The 16994-nt window shown below is 45.7% G+C and overlaps 1 protein-coding gene across 1 annotated transcript in view; it reads left to right on the top strand.

The window, feature by feature from the left end:
- Galnt18 (polypeptide N-acetylgalactosaminyltransferase 18) overlaps positions 1-16994 on the top strand; it is a 311052-nt gene that overhangs the window by 251229 nt on the left and 42829 nt on the right. The window contains 2 exon segments of the mRNA NM_001079884.1: positions 9332-9517; positions 15820-15957. Of these exon segments, the coding sequence (NP_001073353.1) occupies positions 9332-9517; positions 15820-15957 (324 nt within the window).

Here is a 16994-nt window from a genome sequence, read left to right as displayed (position 1 = left end):
AGGCTCACATTAACCCAATTGCCGCATGGCTACTGTGGCTTTTTAAGAAATGTAAGGCTGTGCATGGTCCCCAAGCCTCGGACCTCTCCTCTTCCACTCTACTGGTTTTTCCTTTTAAGTTTCTGCTCTAAGTCATGATCTGGACTGTGGTTAGTAGCCTCTTTTGCAGGATCTCAATACTCTTCCTGTGTCATACAGCTACCTCGAGCTTCAGATGCTACATCTACCTGTGTTCTTGGCCTCTGTTGGGTACTGCCTCTGGGTGGACTCATCTGTAGGAGCTGGGATGTCTACTTGTTCCCAAAGGGCTTTCTTCTACAAAGCCAGAATGACTTTAGATCTATTGATGCCATAGGACCATTCATCTCTTTATATATAGCAAAATTAGAGATTCCAACATCAGAGCCCTTCCTCGGAGATGCCGCCAGGAGCTCATGGTCTGCTCACAGCACAACTCCCTGAGGAATGGAAGGCTCAATGGTGAGCCTTCTTCAGGGAGTGACTTAGGGATTCTGGTTGCTTCATTTGGGATTTCACTGCCTTTGAACTTTAAGGTCACTTTAACTTAAATTTATGGTGGTTAGGTTGGCTGATAGAAGAATGCACAGTGAAGGCAATCATGGATATTCTCCTGCTTTGCCCAGGAAGCAGCAGTGGCCATATCTTCTCTCAGATTGTTGATCTGAGCTGCTCATAGTTCCTCCAGAGAGCAACAGATGCCTCTGTCATATCCTTGAGAATACCCCACCCTATGTGGCCAGGTCTGTTGTCTTCCTTTTCAGATAGGAGACTTAAGGTTGCAGCCTTGAAATCTCTGTAAGCACATCCAGGAGCACAGACACCTTAAATTCATGAAGCCTCTACAGCCTGGTAAGATTGGTCAGAGCACCGGGCTCCCAGCCTAGCGGGATCCTCTGCATATTATTGGCCAGGTTGCAGAAGTTGTGCCTCTTCTGCTATCCCAAACTGGCTCCTGGGTTTTCCTGTGAGTGGACAGCAACTGTTTCTGCACAGTCCAAACCCCTGCAAAACAGCTCTCAGGCATTTGAGCCTAGCTCATCTCTCCTTGGAGTTGGGCCTGGTGAACCTTGCTGCTTTGCAATGGTTCAGGAAACCTTTTTGATGAGAAACTGCTTGAGTGTCACCTGGGACTGATTCAAATGTTCAGACCCTCCTAGGACACTATCCAAGAAATTGCACTGTGTTTCCAAGGAGCAGGCAAATCTTTGGGACTATTTATTGCTAGAAGAGAGCTGAGAAACTGGGTCCCCAAGGAGTGTTCTTCTGTAAGGTCTGATGGAAGGGTGAGCATGGCTAGATCTTACAACTGTTCCTCAACTTTAAACTACACATCTTCCTCCAGGAGCCCAGGGGAGTGCCAATGAAGGTCACAGAGTAAGTCAGAGCAAGCCTAACTTTGATCCTTCATTCATACAGCAAATAGTGTGTGTCTCAGACATGCCTAGAACTGAATGGGCTTAGAGTTAGGCAGAGGTTACATTTCTCCTGGTATTTGCCATTGTAGGTTAGTAACAAGAGGAAAACTAAACAAACAAAGCCTACCGTCTCACCAATAGTCAGATGAGGCTCCAGATGAAAACTGTGGAGAGAATTTTATGCCATGTCACTAATGTCAACATTTGACGAGGGGCCTGGATAGAAAGCTCAATAGTTAAGAGCATCAAATGCTCTTGCAGGAGACTAGAGTTTGTTTCCTAGCACCCATGTAGGGTGGAAAACCACCTGCCACCTACAATCCAGTGCCCTCCCATTACCTTCACTCACTCACACGTGCCCCCGTGCATATGTGCACACCACACAGAGGCAAGGTCTATACACAATCACGCACACACAGAGGCAAGGTATCTACACACACACACATACAGAGAGGGGGGCAATGTATCTACACATACACAGGCAAGTTATCTACACACAGTCTCTCTTCCTCTCTCTCTCTCTCTCTCTCTCTCTCTCTCACACACACACACACACATGCTCACACACACACACCTGCTCACACACTCACATGCACACAGGCAAGATATCTACACACAGTCTCTCTTTCTCTCTCTCTCTCTCTCTCTCTCTCTCTCTCTCTCACACACACACACACACACATGCTCACACACACACACACCTGCTCACACACTCACATGCACACAGGCAAGTTATCTACACACAGTCTCTCTCTCTCTCTCTCTCTCTCTCTCTCTCTCTCTCACACACACACACACACACACACATGCTCACACACACACACCTGCTCACACACTCACATGCACACAGGCAAGTTATCTACACACAGTCTCTCTCTCTCTCTCTCTCTCTCACACACACACACACACACACATGCTCACACACACACACCTGCTCACACACTCACATGCACACAGGCAAGGTATCTATACACAGTCATGCACACATACACAGACACATGCAACACACACTTAAAACTAAGATAAAATAAATCTTTAAATGAAACAGTAGCCACAGATGTGATGCCACATGAGTCTCATTTTGCTGGTGGAGGGAGCCACCCGAGAGACACTATTTGAAGCAGCCTCTCTCCTCCATGGGAAAGTTGACTGCGCATCTAACTTGTACCCAAGGCAAAAATGCATAGAGTGATGCCCACTCTTGGGCCCCAGGAGACATTATAAAAGTGTTCCCAGGAACTATTCATAACACTGGAAACACTGCCAACCATCAGGGGGAGAATGCATAAGTAAATCAGTGTGTATTTATAGAATGGAATGCTGAGGCGAGAGAAAGAAATGAAACAAGAAGCAAGAAGCATATGTGGTGGTCCTGTTTATATAGTGTTCAAAGACAGCACCGTGTGGGGTAGGGAATGGTAAAGAAATCATTACCCAACTCCAGGATAATGGGTTACCTTCGGGTAGTTTTCTAAGAGATTGCAAAAGAAAGCATTGTTTCCGGGGGGGGGGGGGATATGCCAACATTTATATAGTGTATCTTTAAACTACACATAGGGTCTGTGTGTAAATGTGCCTGTCTCTGAGTTTGTCTGTCTCTCTGTCTCTGTTTCTCTCTCCTCTCTCCTCTCTCTCTCTCTCTCTCTCTCTCTCTCTCTCTCTCTCTCTCTCTCTGTCTCTCTCCCTCTCTCCCTCTCTCTCTCTGTCTCTCTCTCTCTCTCAGAGTTATCACATCTGCTGCCTAAGAGGAAGTGTAAGCAATGTTCATGGAAAAGACATTTAACCAAATTTATGGTGTCCAGGGAAGGCTGACGAGAGTTACACAGATGTGTTATATACTCATGGGGAAGTAGTGGCCCCAGTAAAGAAAACAGGGACAAAGGTTCACGAACATGGCCGTCCTCAGGAATGGAGTGAAGCCAGCATAACTGGCTTTTGAGAGTGAGTAATGTTGCAGGGATAGAGAGGGATGCTCTCAGAGATCCTGGGAGTCTGCTTAAGGAGTATAATTTTTTTTCTAGAAACTAAAGATTTTCAAATTTGGACAGAGGCTACCTCTGCGTTTATGCTGTATCCATCCAGACTCCTCCCCTGCCTCATACTCATGTTGATGGCTTGCTGACCCTTAGCCTTGCTCAGATAGAACCTCCTGTTCCATCTATTTTCCCACGCAAGGCTGTGGCTGGATAAGGTGAGTGGGATGCCCAGTTGAAGGACATACTGGGCATGGTGACATACTGGGCATGAGAGCCATGTGTGAGGGGCTGTCTTGTCTGTGTTGCTGCTTGCCTACTTCTCTGACCCCTAAGCCAGTCTGCAAATGAGTTTCTGGTCCCCTCCCCCAGTCCTCTTCTGGGGTAAGCCTTGGATCTTTCATTTCACCATCCTTTTCTATCCTGCCCAGATTTTGCTTTCCACTCGTATCTCAGCTTTTCATGGCCAACTAGGCGAGATAGCTACACATAAAAAGATAATTGGCCTCAGAAGCCAAGAAATCAGGAGCACATGAGCGATGTTAATCACATGTTCAAACAGTTTGGAGGAATGAGTCAGGCTGGCTTTGGATGGATGGTGAGTGGGAAAGAAAGCTTTATGGGCTGAGAGGACGGGGGCAACCTTGTGCCAAGAAACAAGAACTCATTAGTGTCACAAGGAGATACAGCTGAAGAGGAGATGGCTATGAAGTGCAAGGCTGGGGACCAACCAATCTACATTACCCATGGTTAATACCACCAATACATTTTTTCCTTTGGTAAAAGCCTCAGAATCCTGAGTAGTACTGACCTAAGACAAGCTCAGTCAGTCAACAAAGTACTTACATGAGTTTAGTCTTCAGAATCCTGACTTTAAAGGAAGGAAAGAAGTGAAGAAAGAAAGAAAGAAAGAAAGAAAGAAAGAAAGAAAGAAAGAAAGAAAAGAAAAGAAAAGAAAAGAAAGAAAGAGAGAGGAGGAAGAAGAGGAGGAGGAGGGAGGGAAGGAGAGAGAGAGAGAGAGAGAGAGAGAGAGAGAGAGAGAGAGAGAGAGAATGAATAGATGTGGTCGTGTAATCCCAGTGCTAGGAAAAGGAGATTGATGGCTTGATGGATCCCTGGGCCAGGTTCCCTGGGATAGGTTATTGAGTGATCCCAGGGTCCCAGTGATAGACTGTTACCATAAAACAGGGTGAACAATGCTTGAGAAACAATACCTTAATTGATTTCTGACATTTGCATACAGTCATATGCACACATGCATTTACACATATAAACACACATAGACACACATACATGCATGCACCTGTACATGTATACAAACACAAAGGTACTCATGTGCATATACATGCACCTATATACACAGACACACAGAGATGCATATTTCTACATATATGCATACATGCACATGTATACATGCACACACAGACAATAGGCAAAACAGACCATATGCACCTACACACACACACACACACACACACACACACACACATAGATACACACAGAATTACATTGATGCAAATGGATAGAACATGGAAGTAGATGAAACTATTTGTTGTCCTGCCTCAGTGTCTCCCAACTGTGACTCAGGCTACGGCTCTGTCCTTTGTGTCTCAAGCCCTGGTCATCTTTTGAGGTATGAGCCATGAAGCTCAAACTCTCAAATGTAAAAGTAAAAGAGACCAGAGTTTGTCAACCCCACTTGATAGCTTGGTAAAAAGCAGGATTAAGACAGGGAGCTTTGATTATAGAAGTGACAGAGAGAGAACTGACCCTGGTTTCATCCCAGTGACTTTTGTCTTGGAAAGAGAAGCAGAGAGACCTCATTCCTGAGACCCCCTGAGCAGGGCTGGCTTTGCTAGTGAGCAGTATTCATACTGAATCTCATTTAAATCCCCCAGGGAAAAAGGCCACTGGCAGCCACAGACAAGTACAATTCAGTGGCTTTTATGTGGCCGTCGTAATCCATACCCTCTTCCACCAGTCCCTAGAAACCAGTGCTTCTTTGCAGTCCCACACCGATGTGTGAGGCCTTTTCAGAGAAGGAAACAGGGTCAGGGCTTTTCTTGTAAAGCTATTATACACACTCTGCTGGAGACTCTTGGTCACCTTTGGGGAACAGGCCTGCAGCTCCTCTGGAGCTGTGTGCAAGCATCTATGAGATAGGGGCGACTCTGCTGTGAGTGTTTGGCTCCACAAGAGAAACCTATGTGTTGCTCTCCACACATTTGATGACTTCTTGGGCTTTACAATGTTAATTTAAGCTCTGCAGCCAAAGTAAGTCTCTTTGGTGGCAGTAATTTGCTCTTTAATGTCAGCAGTTTGCTGAAAAAACCACCTGGGTTTAAAGAAAGTCACTGTGTTCAGTAAAATCCGGCCACATTTTATGTTTATGGGCTTTATTAGGGCATCCAGCTGAGCTAGTTAAAACTATGTCCCTATAGTCAGTGAAATCCCAGGACCCTCAATTCACTCATTCACTTAATAGTTATTGAATATATACCAAGAAGAAGGTGCAGTATTTTCAGTGGAAAGCGCACAGACATATCCTTGTGTTTGTGAAGGTTAAAGTCCAATTCTGGAAGACAGATATTTAAAGAATAAGTACATAAATAAAATATGAATGTTTATTAAGAAGTGTGGATACTGAGGATGTTCCAAGAGGTTCTAACTTAGTAGTGATGGGTCAAAGAAATTGTTGAGTTTGCAACAACTATTCTAGGGAGATGGGTTAGCAGATGTGAAGGCAGGAGCTGGAAGGGGCTTGCTGTGCTCTAGGATCATTTATTCCAGTGGCCATAAAAGGAGACAGGACACAGCTTTTGGCATGGTTTGCTGTGCTGTCTTGTGTTCCTAGTATCTGTAGACTTATACCCTCTTACTGTAGAGTGTGAATCTTGCTTGTCTGTTACCTGTGACCTCTTGGTCTTCATTTCTCAACTATTCTTTTGGTATCCAACACCCCCCCCCCGCATTCTCTACCTCTGGAACTATAAACCATACCCTCCAACTGGCTTGCAACTTGCTCCCAAGCATTGGGCATTTCCTGTACTGAGACCAGCTCTCTTTTATTTCCTCATTTTCTATAGCCTCCTGCCCCTAGTGGAAGCTTCCTGACACAACCTTTAACACAACCCACTCAAATACTAGTAATTTATTTCTCTAACCGTGTCCAGCATCCAAGAGAGGAGCTCTGAGGTCATCTATGGATAATACTTCAGAGGCTCTCTTTGGCCAGCAGAGCCATTTGTCACATAGGAATAGATAAGCACAAGCCTTTTCTAGTTGTCTTCAGTGTCATTGGTAGGGTGCAAAGTTAATGTATATACAGGCTAAATCCATGCTTTCTAACTCCAAAGACCAGATGCTTCCAAGAGCTCACAGGTCACACCCAAGGGGAGGGCTGTACCTCCATAGACAGGCCCAACAGAATGGAAGAGACTACAGATTGCCTGAGTTACCAAGGGCTCCTAGTCTCTGAGCAATGACCTTTGTACCTTTCTCTGCTGGGGTGGTAACCTGTCCTCCGCATCCAAATCATTCCTCCAAAATGAGTGGGAAGAATAAGTCAAATAACAGTGATTTTAATAATTGTTATAATACAAAGACACAGACTATGGGAGTCAGGAACTATCACATGACTATATTAGACAAGAGTTAAGTCCAAAGGCACCATTCCTGTGGTCCCGTGTCAGGGTAGAAATTGGCTGAGATGCTCTGCCCTTGTATCTGATTTCCTCATTTCCTCTGTCTCCATCCCTGTGGTAGTCATAACAGGGCAGGCACGGGGCTAAATACCTTCATGCTGCATCGCTCTCTTCTACTGGGTGGAAAGGGAGTTCAGGAGGAGATGCAATCTGCCAAGATTTGCAGCAGCTGCTAGCAGAGGTAAAATCCTGAATCCCATTCTTACGGACACCAGAGCTGTGTGCTATTAAACTTGATGTTTGGCTCCCAGGCTGCAAGTGACCTGCCTTTCCTGAGAACCCATAGTCTACACTGAGAACCATGTAGTAGTACATGTCAGAAGGGAATTTTGAGCAGGACATAAAGAACATTGTGAAAGAAGAAAGATAATTAAGCAAGCAATTGGTGAGAGGGGGAGGGGACGACCACCAAGCAGGGTATGGGAAAATGACTTTGAACTGATACCTGGACATTGAGTTTAGGTAGGAGGGTGGGGTGGGAAAACACATTACAGGTGCTAAAGTCTAGCTGATAAAGGAAACATTGAATGCTGGATGAAGAAGTACTCTGTGCTCTGTGTTTCCACAGTGTTGGGAGCACCGTCCAGGGTGGGAGGTAGTGTGGGGGGTACCACCATCATGGCTCTGGTGATGAAGACAGGCATGCACACTCTTAAGGAGAAATGGCCAGCTGGCTCTGAGAAGCAGGACTCCGAAGAGCACTGCTGTGAGTAACATTCTGTTGTGCGTCGTTGAAATATGACAAGTAGTAACCTCGTTCCAGCCACAGAAAGAAAAATTACCCTGCCACATTGTGTTGTCAATAATGCTGTCACTGGATTCACAGGTTATTGGGGCAAAGTGCACTGTCTCTAGGATGGGCGAGTCCTAGCACGGGGAAGTTTGGAAAGAGGCACAGCCCAAAGCCTGCCATGTTCCTTCTCCTGGCCCCCAGAGTCAAGCCCTGGAGATGCTAACTGCTCTTAAAACATGGTCACCTCTGAGGAGCAATGGCTCTGCCTTCGGCCTCTTTGGGAGTCAGGCAGACCTTTTTGTCACCAGTACCCACCACATGGCTTTGTGCAAGGACCCTTTCCACCGTGTTTCTCACCTGGAGTTGGAGATAACAGCAGTGGCCTCACAGGTTGTTCTGAGGATTCTCCTCAGAATGTTACAATTTGTATGGTCACGGATAGGCTTGTAATGTACCAGGTGCATTGTGTGCTATCAATTTAATCCTCTCGGGGAACTCATGAGACTGGTGCTGTTATTATCCCCGTGGAGATGAAGATGGAGACACATATGAGTCAGGGTGACTGCTCAGAGTCATACAGCCAGCATGAAGCAGAGCCAGGAGCTGGACTAACACAATCTGGTTGCAAACCTTCAGTCAACAGTACTATGTTTAACTGCCTGCTCCCCAGGCCTGCCCCATTCACATCCCAGGCCTGGAACATAGCTGACACTCAGAATTCTTGTCTCCTTTCTCTTGACTCTAAATAGTTTACTAAGCAAAGTTCCTTCCAGTAGACATGGCTGTGGGGACCCTTTAATGTAATACTGGTCAGTGGGAGAAGAGGTCTTGCCTTCCTAATGAACACAGCCAATTAAATAAATCCGAATTTTGTCATATCCTGTGGCAGGATTTATTGGTGTTAGTGAGCAAGTGTCAAACACATGAAAGTTCCCCGCCGTACTCCCAAATGGCCATACTCAGCAAATAACCCCCACTGTCACCAAAGGTGTGGAGTGCTTCCCCTCAGAAGTCCATGGAAGAAGGGGGGACAGAAGTACCACTGGGCTCTTTAACAGTAGCTGCCATTGACCTTTGTCATGATCATTGAAGGTCCATTTGAAGATGGACTTCTGAGCTGGAGTCCCACTGGTCCTTTTCTGCAGTGTAGTGGTATAGAGCCATCGTTGGGAAGTTGGGTGTTGCTAACTCAAGGACAGCACAATCCCCTGAGCTCAGAGCATCTGGGTTCTCTGGCTACATGGAGCTCATGGATGGAAGAAAAACGCACATTTTTTTTGCAAGCAAACTCATGGCAATAAAAGCCAAGCTGTGAATTAATTACTTAATATCCCTACTGCAGGAGGTGGAGGGGGATAAGACCCAGCTTGTTCCTTCATGGCAGTATGTGGAGAGAAGGTGGAGAGAGCTGGGTTGCTCTGTTCGTCTTTTGGGGTGACCTGCAGCAGAGGAACTGATGGGTGCATCCTTTCCTTGCCTTTACAGGTATGGCAGTGTGGCGGGAGTGTGGAGGTCCTGCCCTGCTCTCGGATTGCCCACATCGAGCGAGCCCACAAGCCCTACACAGAGGACCTCACTGCCCACGTGCGGAGAAATGCCCTCAGGGTAGCTGAAGTCTGGATGGATGAATTCAAAAGTCATGTCTACATGGCATGGAACATACCACAAGAGGTGGGCAGCCTGGCTAGGGCAAAATTTCAAGTTTGGTGAGAAAAAAAGTCTGAAACAAAACACTAGACTTGGTTTTTCTTCTCAGGGACATTCAGAGACTCATTGGCCACATTAGACTGTCAAGCCCATACTTACTACATACAGGAAGGAGCTGGCAAAAGTCTCTGAGACATTGCTTATGTACACCATGCAGCATGCTTGGAGGAGTGTGTGTTCTCTCAGAACATTAGGGGCCTCATTTTAAATGAAAACTAGAAAATAGGATGTGGCTCAAGTTGGTACAAAGCTGGCCCAGCATGCGTAAGGCCCTGGGTTCAATTCCCAGCACTGCATAAAACCAGCTGTGGTGATAGCTCAGGCCTGTGATACCAGCCCTTGGGAGGTAGAGACAAGAGAATCATAAAGTCAAAATCATCCTCTAATACATAGTGAGTTTGAGGGTAGCCTGGGCTACATGTGATCTTATCTAAAAAATGTACAAATAAAAGTGGCTCAGATGGCTCTAAGTCTCCTTCCTTGTCTCAGCTTCCCTGGTGCCTTGTGGTTCAGGAGGATGGATATGTAAATGCAACAGTAATGAGGGTGAATTCTCAAGGGCACTTTAATTTCTATATAGACTGGCTTTAAGCCTCTCCATTGGGCCAAGCAGAATAAGGAAAATCCATATATCTGTGGGATTTCTTGAGCTGTATGGATGCAAATAAGACACATTCCAGCAGGGATCCTCAATTGGTGATGAGGATTATGACCTTCTGGTCTCATAGAGCCCCATCCTTGCCTGTCACTGTCCTCTATTCCTCTAGCCACTTATATGAAGACATGTCAGAGGAGAAGTAATATTTCTCTCCAAGTTTTTGTTCGCCTTGGCGTGTGTTGTATGGAAATGACTCTCAAATGCTGAGTTGGGAGAACCCAACATATGCCAGCTGTCGCACTCCAAACCTGCTTACCCACTTGCCTGCCTGAGCTCACTGCTCCTGTCACCTTCTGTGTGACAAAACTGTTGACTGCATGGCCTCTGTCATTCCTCCCAAGCCAGGGATTCCCTCCACCCACCCCGGACCTTGGCTGATCTCCAGAAAGCCCCCAGTCCTCTCTAACAGTGAAATGATTTCTCTCTGTTTAAAGTTTCCATGGGAAAGCCCTGTACCCTGAGCTTCCTGCCAACTGCATGTGGCTCTGGCTGAATTATTTTAAAAAGTAGGCTGGGCCTTGGGTGGCAGCTTTAGGCAAGCTCTCATCCTGGATGGAGTCTGGGCCTTCATGCATACTAGGCATGCATGTACCAACTCTAGTGCTCCACCACCACAGGGAAAGGGACCTGAGTTGAGTGCTCCTACAATCGGTGAGGGGGAGCCAAGATCCCCAGTGTAAATCAGCAAAACCTCCATTGAATCCCTGGCAGGAAGGGCTCTCTAGGGAAACTCCCATATTTCTGGATTCAGCTGATGCTGTGAGCGTTTGGACTCAGTATTCCACCTAGGATGCTGATTCCCACTGCGGGTGTTCCTGGGTGCTGAAAATGTCACCCCTCCAGGATCTCACCGGTGAACCCCATAGCTCTGTGTGAGATCAGTATTAGTATCACACTCATGTCTGCCCCCTTCTCTCTGCCCCATCCCAAAAGATGCCAGTCTTCCCTACTCTGGCCAAACCCAGTGAATGGTAGATGATGCCACATGCAAAACTCAGTGAAAATGAATATTTGCCTGTGGTCCCTCTGAGGGGATAGCACCAAGCACTAAGCACCAAGTACCAAGTACCAAGCACCAAGCAATTGAAGGGATAAGGGAAAGAAAACAGTTAGACATGGAAATGTACAGGCAAAGATTTTAGATAGAGGAAAAAAAATCAGTGTGTTTCTGTTGAGCTGACGAGATGGCTTAGTCAGTAAATCACATTCTTCAAAAGCACAAGGACTTGAATTATATTCCCAGAACATACCTGGGGTGGTAACATGTGTTTATAATCTTCCTAGTGCTGGGAAAGAGACTGACAATCACCAGGGCTTGCTGGCCACTCAGCCTAGCTAACATACTGAACTCCAGGCCAGTGAGAAACAATGTCTCACAAAAAGGTGATTGGTATCTAGTAAATGGATGTGCACTCATGCACACACAAACCATTTCCTCTCTCTCCCTCTCCCCCTGACACATTCGTGTGTACAGACCTGCAGGACGCCCTCCCACATCCCATGTCACTTCCAGCTTCCAACTTCCCTTCTTTAAGATTTTTGAACTTTTGCAGGGTCAGGGTTTTCCCAGTTTCTACCACTCTCCTGTCACATCCCAATCTCATCTGCCTTTGGCAAAGCTCTCATGAACTGACCTCTTGAGTGCATAATGTTCTGGATGTTGAAAACTCCTTCACCTGGGGCTGGAGAGATAATACTTCCATCTCGTACAAGCTAGATGCCCCATCCAATACCTGTAACACCAGCTCTAAGAGATCCAACACTCTTCTCTTCTGGATTCTATATGTACCCACATACATGCAAGTGCATACACACAGACACACGCAAACACACGCACTCGCACACTCATACACAGACACACATAAACACATACACTGGTGCATACACAGACAGGCACACGCAAAGACACAGAATCACACACACAAAGACACACACACACACACACACACACACACACACAGTGAATCTAAGAAAACTTTTCTTAACCCACAGAATTCTCATTTCCTTGATATTCCGTGGTTCCTAAGCTCTGTGGTTCCATACTCTTGGAAAGCCTCTCCCCCTCAGCATGCTACTTCTTTCTCCCTAAGGGGTTTATCCTCCCTCTACTGTTGCTTAAATTCTCCCCAGACATGTTCCCTTCATCGGCCTCTCATTATACTGCCCCTCTCAGTAACAGCCTCTGCTCTTGATGTCTATCCCACACACATGCTGATGGCTTCCTAATTAATATCTCCAGTCTCCCTTGTGGACTGGCATCTCAACAGCCTTCTGGATGCCTCCTGCTGCTATCCTCTCTGGCACTCAGGCTGAGTCTGACCACAGTTAAGGATATCATTTTCCATCCAAGGCAGCTCCTCTTCCTAATTGCTTGTCTCAGTTCCTCATGCTATCATCTGCCGGGTATCTGGCTGGACACTGCTCATAGTCCTTTCTTCCTCCTGTCTTGTTAGTCCATTCTGTCAATCACAGAGCCTTCCTAACCAGGCCATATCCAGCTGCATCGAAACTCAAGCTTTGCCCATGCAGACTGATTGCCCTGCTTTAAGTCTTCACCCCTTCAAATCTATCCTTGCTAAGTGATTTATTTATTTATCCATTGCCTTTCTTCAAAATCTGTGAAGGATTCTTAGAGTACAAAGGTGAGGCCAGGTGCACCGTTTGACACAGGCTCTCCCCTTTGGGGCCCTCCACCTGCACCCCCACAGTCTTTGTTGGAGGGGGCAGGTCTTGCTACTTCTCAACCCTGTGCTTGCTCACTTGTTCTCTCTACCTGAAATTACCCACTGACCACCTCCCGTTCAATTCCCATCTCTAACAAACCTTCATCCTTACAGGCTTAAGTCTTGTGACTTTTCATGCAGGAAGCCAGCCCAAGCATGGGAAATGTTCCTCCCCCTACATGCCTCTCTCATCATATGACCAGCCTGTCAGACAATAATCTGTTGTCTGCAACCTCTATCTTATTAGACCAGTGACTCTCAAATATGACTGAACTTTATAATGGCTTGGCCCTGGCCTTAGAGATTAGTTGAACTAGTTTTGGAAAGTAAATGTTGAGGAATCCAATGCCTACCTGAAGCTGGAAGTACTGGGAAAATCTCTGGACTTCCTGAAGGCATTTCGTCGTGCATGTTTGTGTTGAAGTGTGTAGCACAAGGCAGAGGGGTGGTAAGGTTCATTGAAGCAGTACTGATGTTTATTAATGGGTGGGACAGCCTGGCTCTGTTTGTGGTGTCTTCCCCCTAACTCCCAGCCAGTGGGACCTGCTATTCAGCTATATCCAAGTCCCAAGAAAAACTTAGAAAATGCTCCTCTGGGTCTCATCCTGTAGATTCAGGTCAGTAAGTCTGTAGAGATGGCAGAACCTATGTTAGGCTCACAAGATGACGACTTAAGGAGCCAGGCTTTTCTTCATGTTTTAGACTCATCTCAAGCATGTCAGATGCCAGGAAGCTTTCTTTGACAGCTCACCTGGCCCCAGTGCAACCCCCCTGGTACCCAACACTGCAAGCTGGATTATGTAGAGTCTTCCCCTTACTCTCTACTTCCTTCCCTGCCTCATGTGTCTGTTTGCCTCTCTGCCTCTTCCAGATCCCCATTTCAGGCATAGACCATGAGGTGTTCCTACTTGTCTAGGCAATTACTAACACATAGGAACTCCATTAGTTAATAAAGAAAGATTTGGCTGCCATGTCTTCCTGGAAGCATCCCAACCATCATCATCCCAGTACTGGCTCAAGCACAGGCACATCTCTCTCCATTTACTTTCCCTCTCTATCAGCCACTGCCTATTCAGAACAGAAGCCTTTTAGCCCTACTCAGGTGGAGCCCAGAGAATCCATTAGTGAATATGTATCAAGACTCTGGTGAGTACTGGCTCAGCACCCAGAAAACCTAAATATGTTCATTCTTGTTCTCGGTGCTATTAGTCATGCAGGTGAGTTCTCTGTCTGCTTTGACCTGCTACTCTACTGAGCCCTCCCCCAGGCCATGCATGGAGCAGAGCTGTCCTCTTCACCTGCACCCTCACCACCATATTCAGTCCCAAAATTGTGAGAGCAGCTTCCAGCACTTGCATCCAGCTACTTGAATTGAAAATCAGTTTGCCAGTCAGTACACGGGAAACCAGCCTGTAGCAAACATCTGTATTTCCTTCTGTAAAGTTCAAGAATCCTCCAAGCTGCTGCTTCTCCTGCCCAAAGACAGCCTGGGTGCCAAGGATGTCCCCATGTTGCTTTGTTCATACCCTTTCTTTGAGGCTTGGTCACATGGAATTTTGTGACTTTGTGGCAGAAATACTGAGCCATTTGCAGGGTAGCCAATTTTTTATTAGTTTTCTAAGACTGTCCAAATGAATTAGCCACAAAAATTGGTTGACTAAGACAACAGAACATTTTTTTCCAGTAGGCCTTGAACCCAGAAGTCTAAATTAAAGTGCTTAGCAGAGCCACATTTCCTCCAGTGGCTTTAGACAGTCATCCATCTTTTTTTTCCTTTGGTCTCTTCCAACATCTGGGGGCTCCTGGCTTCTGAGACCATGTATTCATCACTTAGGTCTGCTGGGTCTCTATGTGGGCCTCTCCTTCATGGGCTTCTAAATATGCAAGCCTTCCTTTCTGTTCTCTTACAAAGTTACTAATCATTGAATTTAGGACTCGTCCTATTCAGACAGCTCCTTGGTAAGATTCTTAAGCTTTAAGATGTCTTTAAAGACTTCTTAAAATTCTATTCAGAGGTCCTTAGCAGCCACAGATTCTGGATGAGAGATATAAGCCAACTATACTTAAATATTAGGAAAAGAGAAAAGGAGTGTTCATGGTTTTCTAATAATAAAGGCCAAAGTGCCCTTGTCTAAGAAAGACCACTAACCATTTCTCACTGCCATTAAAAGGATTTGATGCAATTTTCAGGGGGAAAAAACACAGTACAAACATACTGAACCTTTGAAACACAAAAGCAGAAGTCACTTAATAAGCAGAAAGGTGTGTGTGTGTGTGTGTGTGTGTGTGTGTGTGTGTGTATTCTTGATATACAAAAGGCTCCTATGATAAGGTGCAGATGAACATGGGAGATATATATATACTCGTGTGTGTGTGTGTGTGTGTGTGTGTATTCTTGATATACAAAAGGCTCCTATGATAAGGTGCAGATGAACATGGGAGATATATATATACTCGTGTGTGTGTGTGTGTGTGTGTGTGTGTGTGTGTGTGTGTGTCCTGGAACAGGATCTAATAGTGATCCCTTGTCAAAGCTAATGCTCTTATAGTATTGCAATTGTGTTTAATACAATTTAATAAATGTATAATGCTTAAACTGTACTGTAGTGGAGTATTCAGCCCCCTTACTTTACTAGATACTAGTCCCCTTTAATATGGACCTCTTATTTTAGAGTCTAAGTGAACATAGTTATGGGGTGAATGCTGCATTGCAGAACATATGAGTTAGTTCCTCACAGGGTCCCTCTACCAGAAAGTCTATGAATCTTGGCTGGAGGTCCTGGGTCCCAGCAAGTACATAGATGTAGAAGTATGTAGATCTACATAGCAAGTACATACAGAGTGGGCCTGGTGGGAGCTGCATCTCTGCCTCTGCTTCTTTACAGGACTCAGGGATTGACATTGGGGACATCACAGCACGGAAGGCTCTGAGGAAGCAGCTGCAGTGTAAGACTTTCAGGTGGTACCTGGTCAGTGTGTACCCAGAGATGAGGATGTACTCTGACATCATCGCCTATGGAGTGGTAAGGAGCCAGTGGTTTACTTGGGGTTTCAATCAGATGCAGACAGAAAAGAAGACCAGAAAGGGGCCTTAAGACAGAAGAGAGGGAACAGGCCCACTATCACCTTTGTAGTTCACTGTGATAAACTTGGGCTCAGCCCAGGCTGATGGACCTTCAATAGGCTTCACTTTCACAGCCTGAGTCTTTCCAGTCCCTGTCAGAAAGGACTGTACCTCTCCTTTACAGTTCTCTGCCATTCACCCAAGTTTGCATAGCCCTCTGAACAACATGCATGAAGAAGCTTGAGCTTCAGATTGCAAACTAACGCAGCTGATGCCCACTGGTACTCCCAACTGGGGTGACTGGGGGCGTCAAACACCTGAATGCCTTGCCCACCTACTGGCTGGCATCTCCTATTTGTGTTTGAAGCCTTCCTTGGAAGAGTTCTGAGAGTCAGAAGCTCCCCTGAATTTACTGAAGGGTTTCATAAGGTTTGTTGATTGATGTACCTTCAGTGGGTGTGGTAGAAGACAGAGGATGGAGTGGAGAAAATACCATTGGTTCAGATCTTGGCCCTGAGCTGTGAGTGTAGCTCTGGTAGCAAACTAAATTAGCATATATGAGGCTCTGAGTTCAAACTCTAGCACCATCAAAAATACAAACTAGAATAGATCTTGACCTTGTCCCTTTTTACGGACTGTGGATCTAAGTTTCTTTATCTGTTAAATGGATAAGTTAATACCACCCTCATTGGCTAGAAGGAACTCAAGAAGTGCAAATATATTTTCTTTCTCAGTTTAAAATACTTTGACCATGATAAACCCTTCCTTCATCTAAGTAATTTCAGGACAGGACCCTCCACTCTTAAAGTGTTTTGTACAGCACATTACTACCATTTGAGAGTATCTCCTCTACTGGCTGTAAAGTCTGAACACATAATTCTTTTCTATGTCAGCTAAGCCCTTGATTCCACTCTGTGGGGATGCTTATATTATATTCAGGCTATATGAATATGAAGAAATAGGCAAAAACCTGACTTGTCTCTGACAGAGCCTGAA

Source organism: Rattus norvegicus, chromosome 1 (genome assembly GCF_036323735.1).
Source record: "Rattus norvegicus strain BN/NHsdMcwi chromosome 1, GRCr8, whole genome shotgun sequence".
Classification (NCBI taxonomy): Eukaryota; Metazoa; Chordata; class Mammalia; order Rodentia; family Muridae; genus Rattus; species Rattus norvegicus.
Note: the sequence above shows the minus strand (reverse complement) of the source record. Positions and strands in the feature narration are given on the sequence as shown.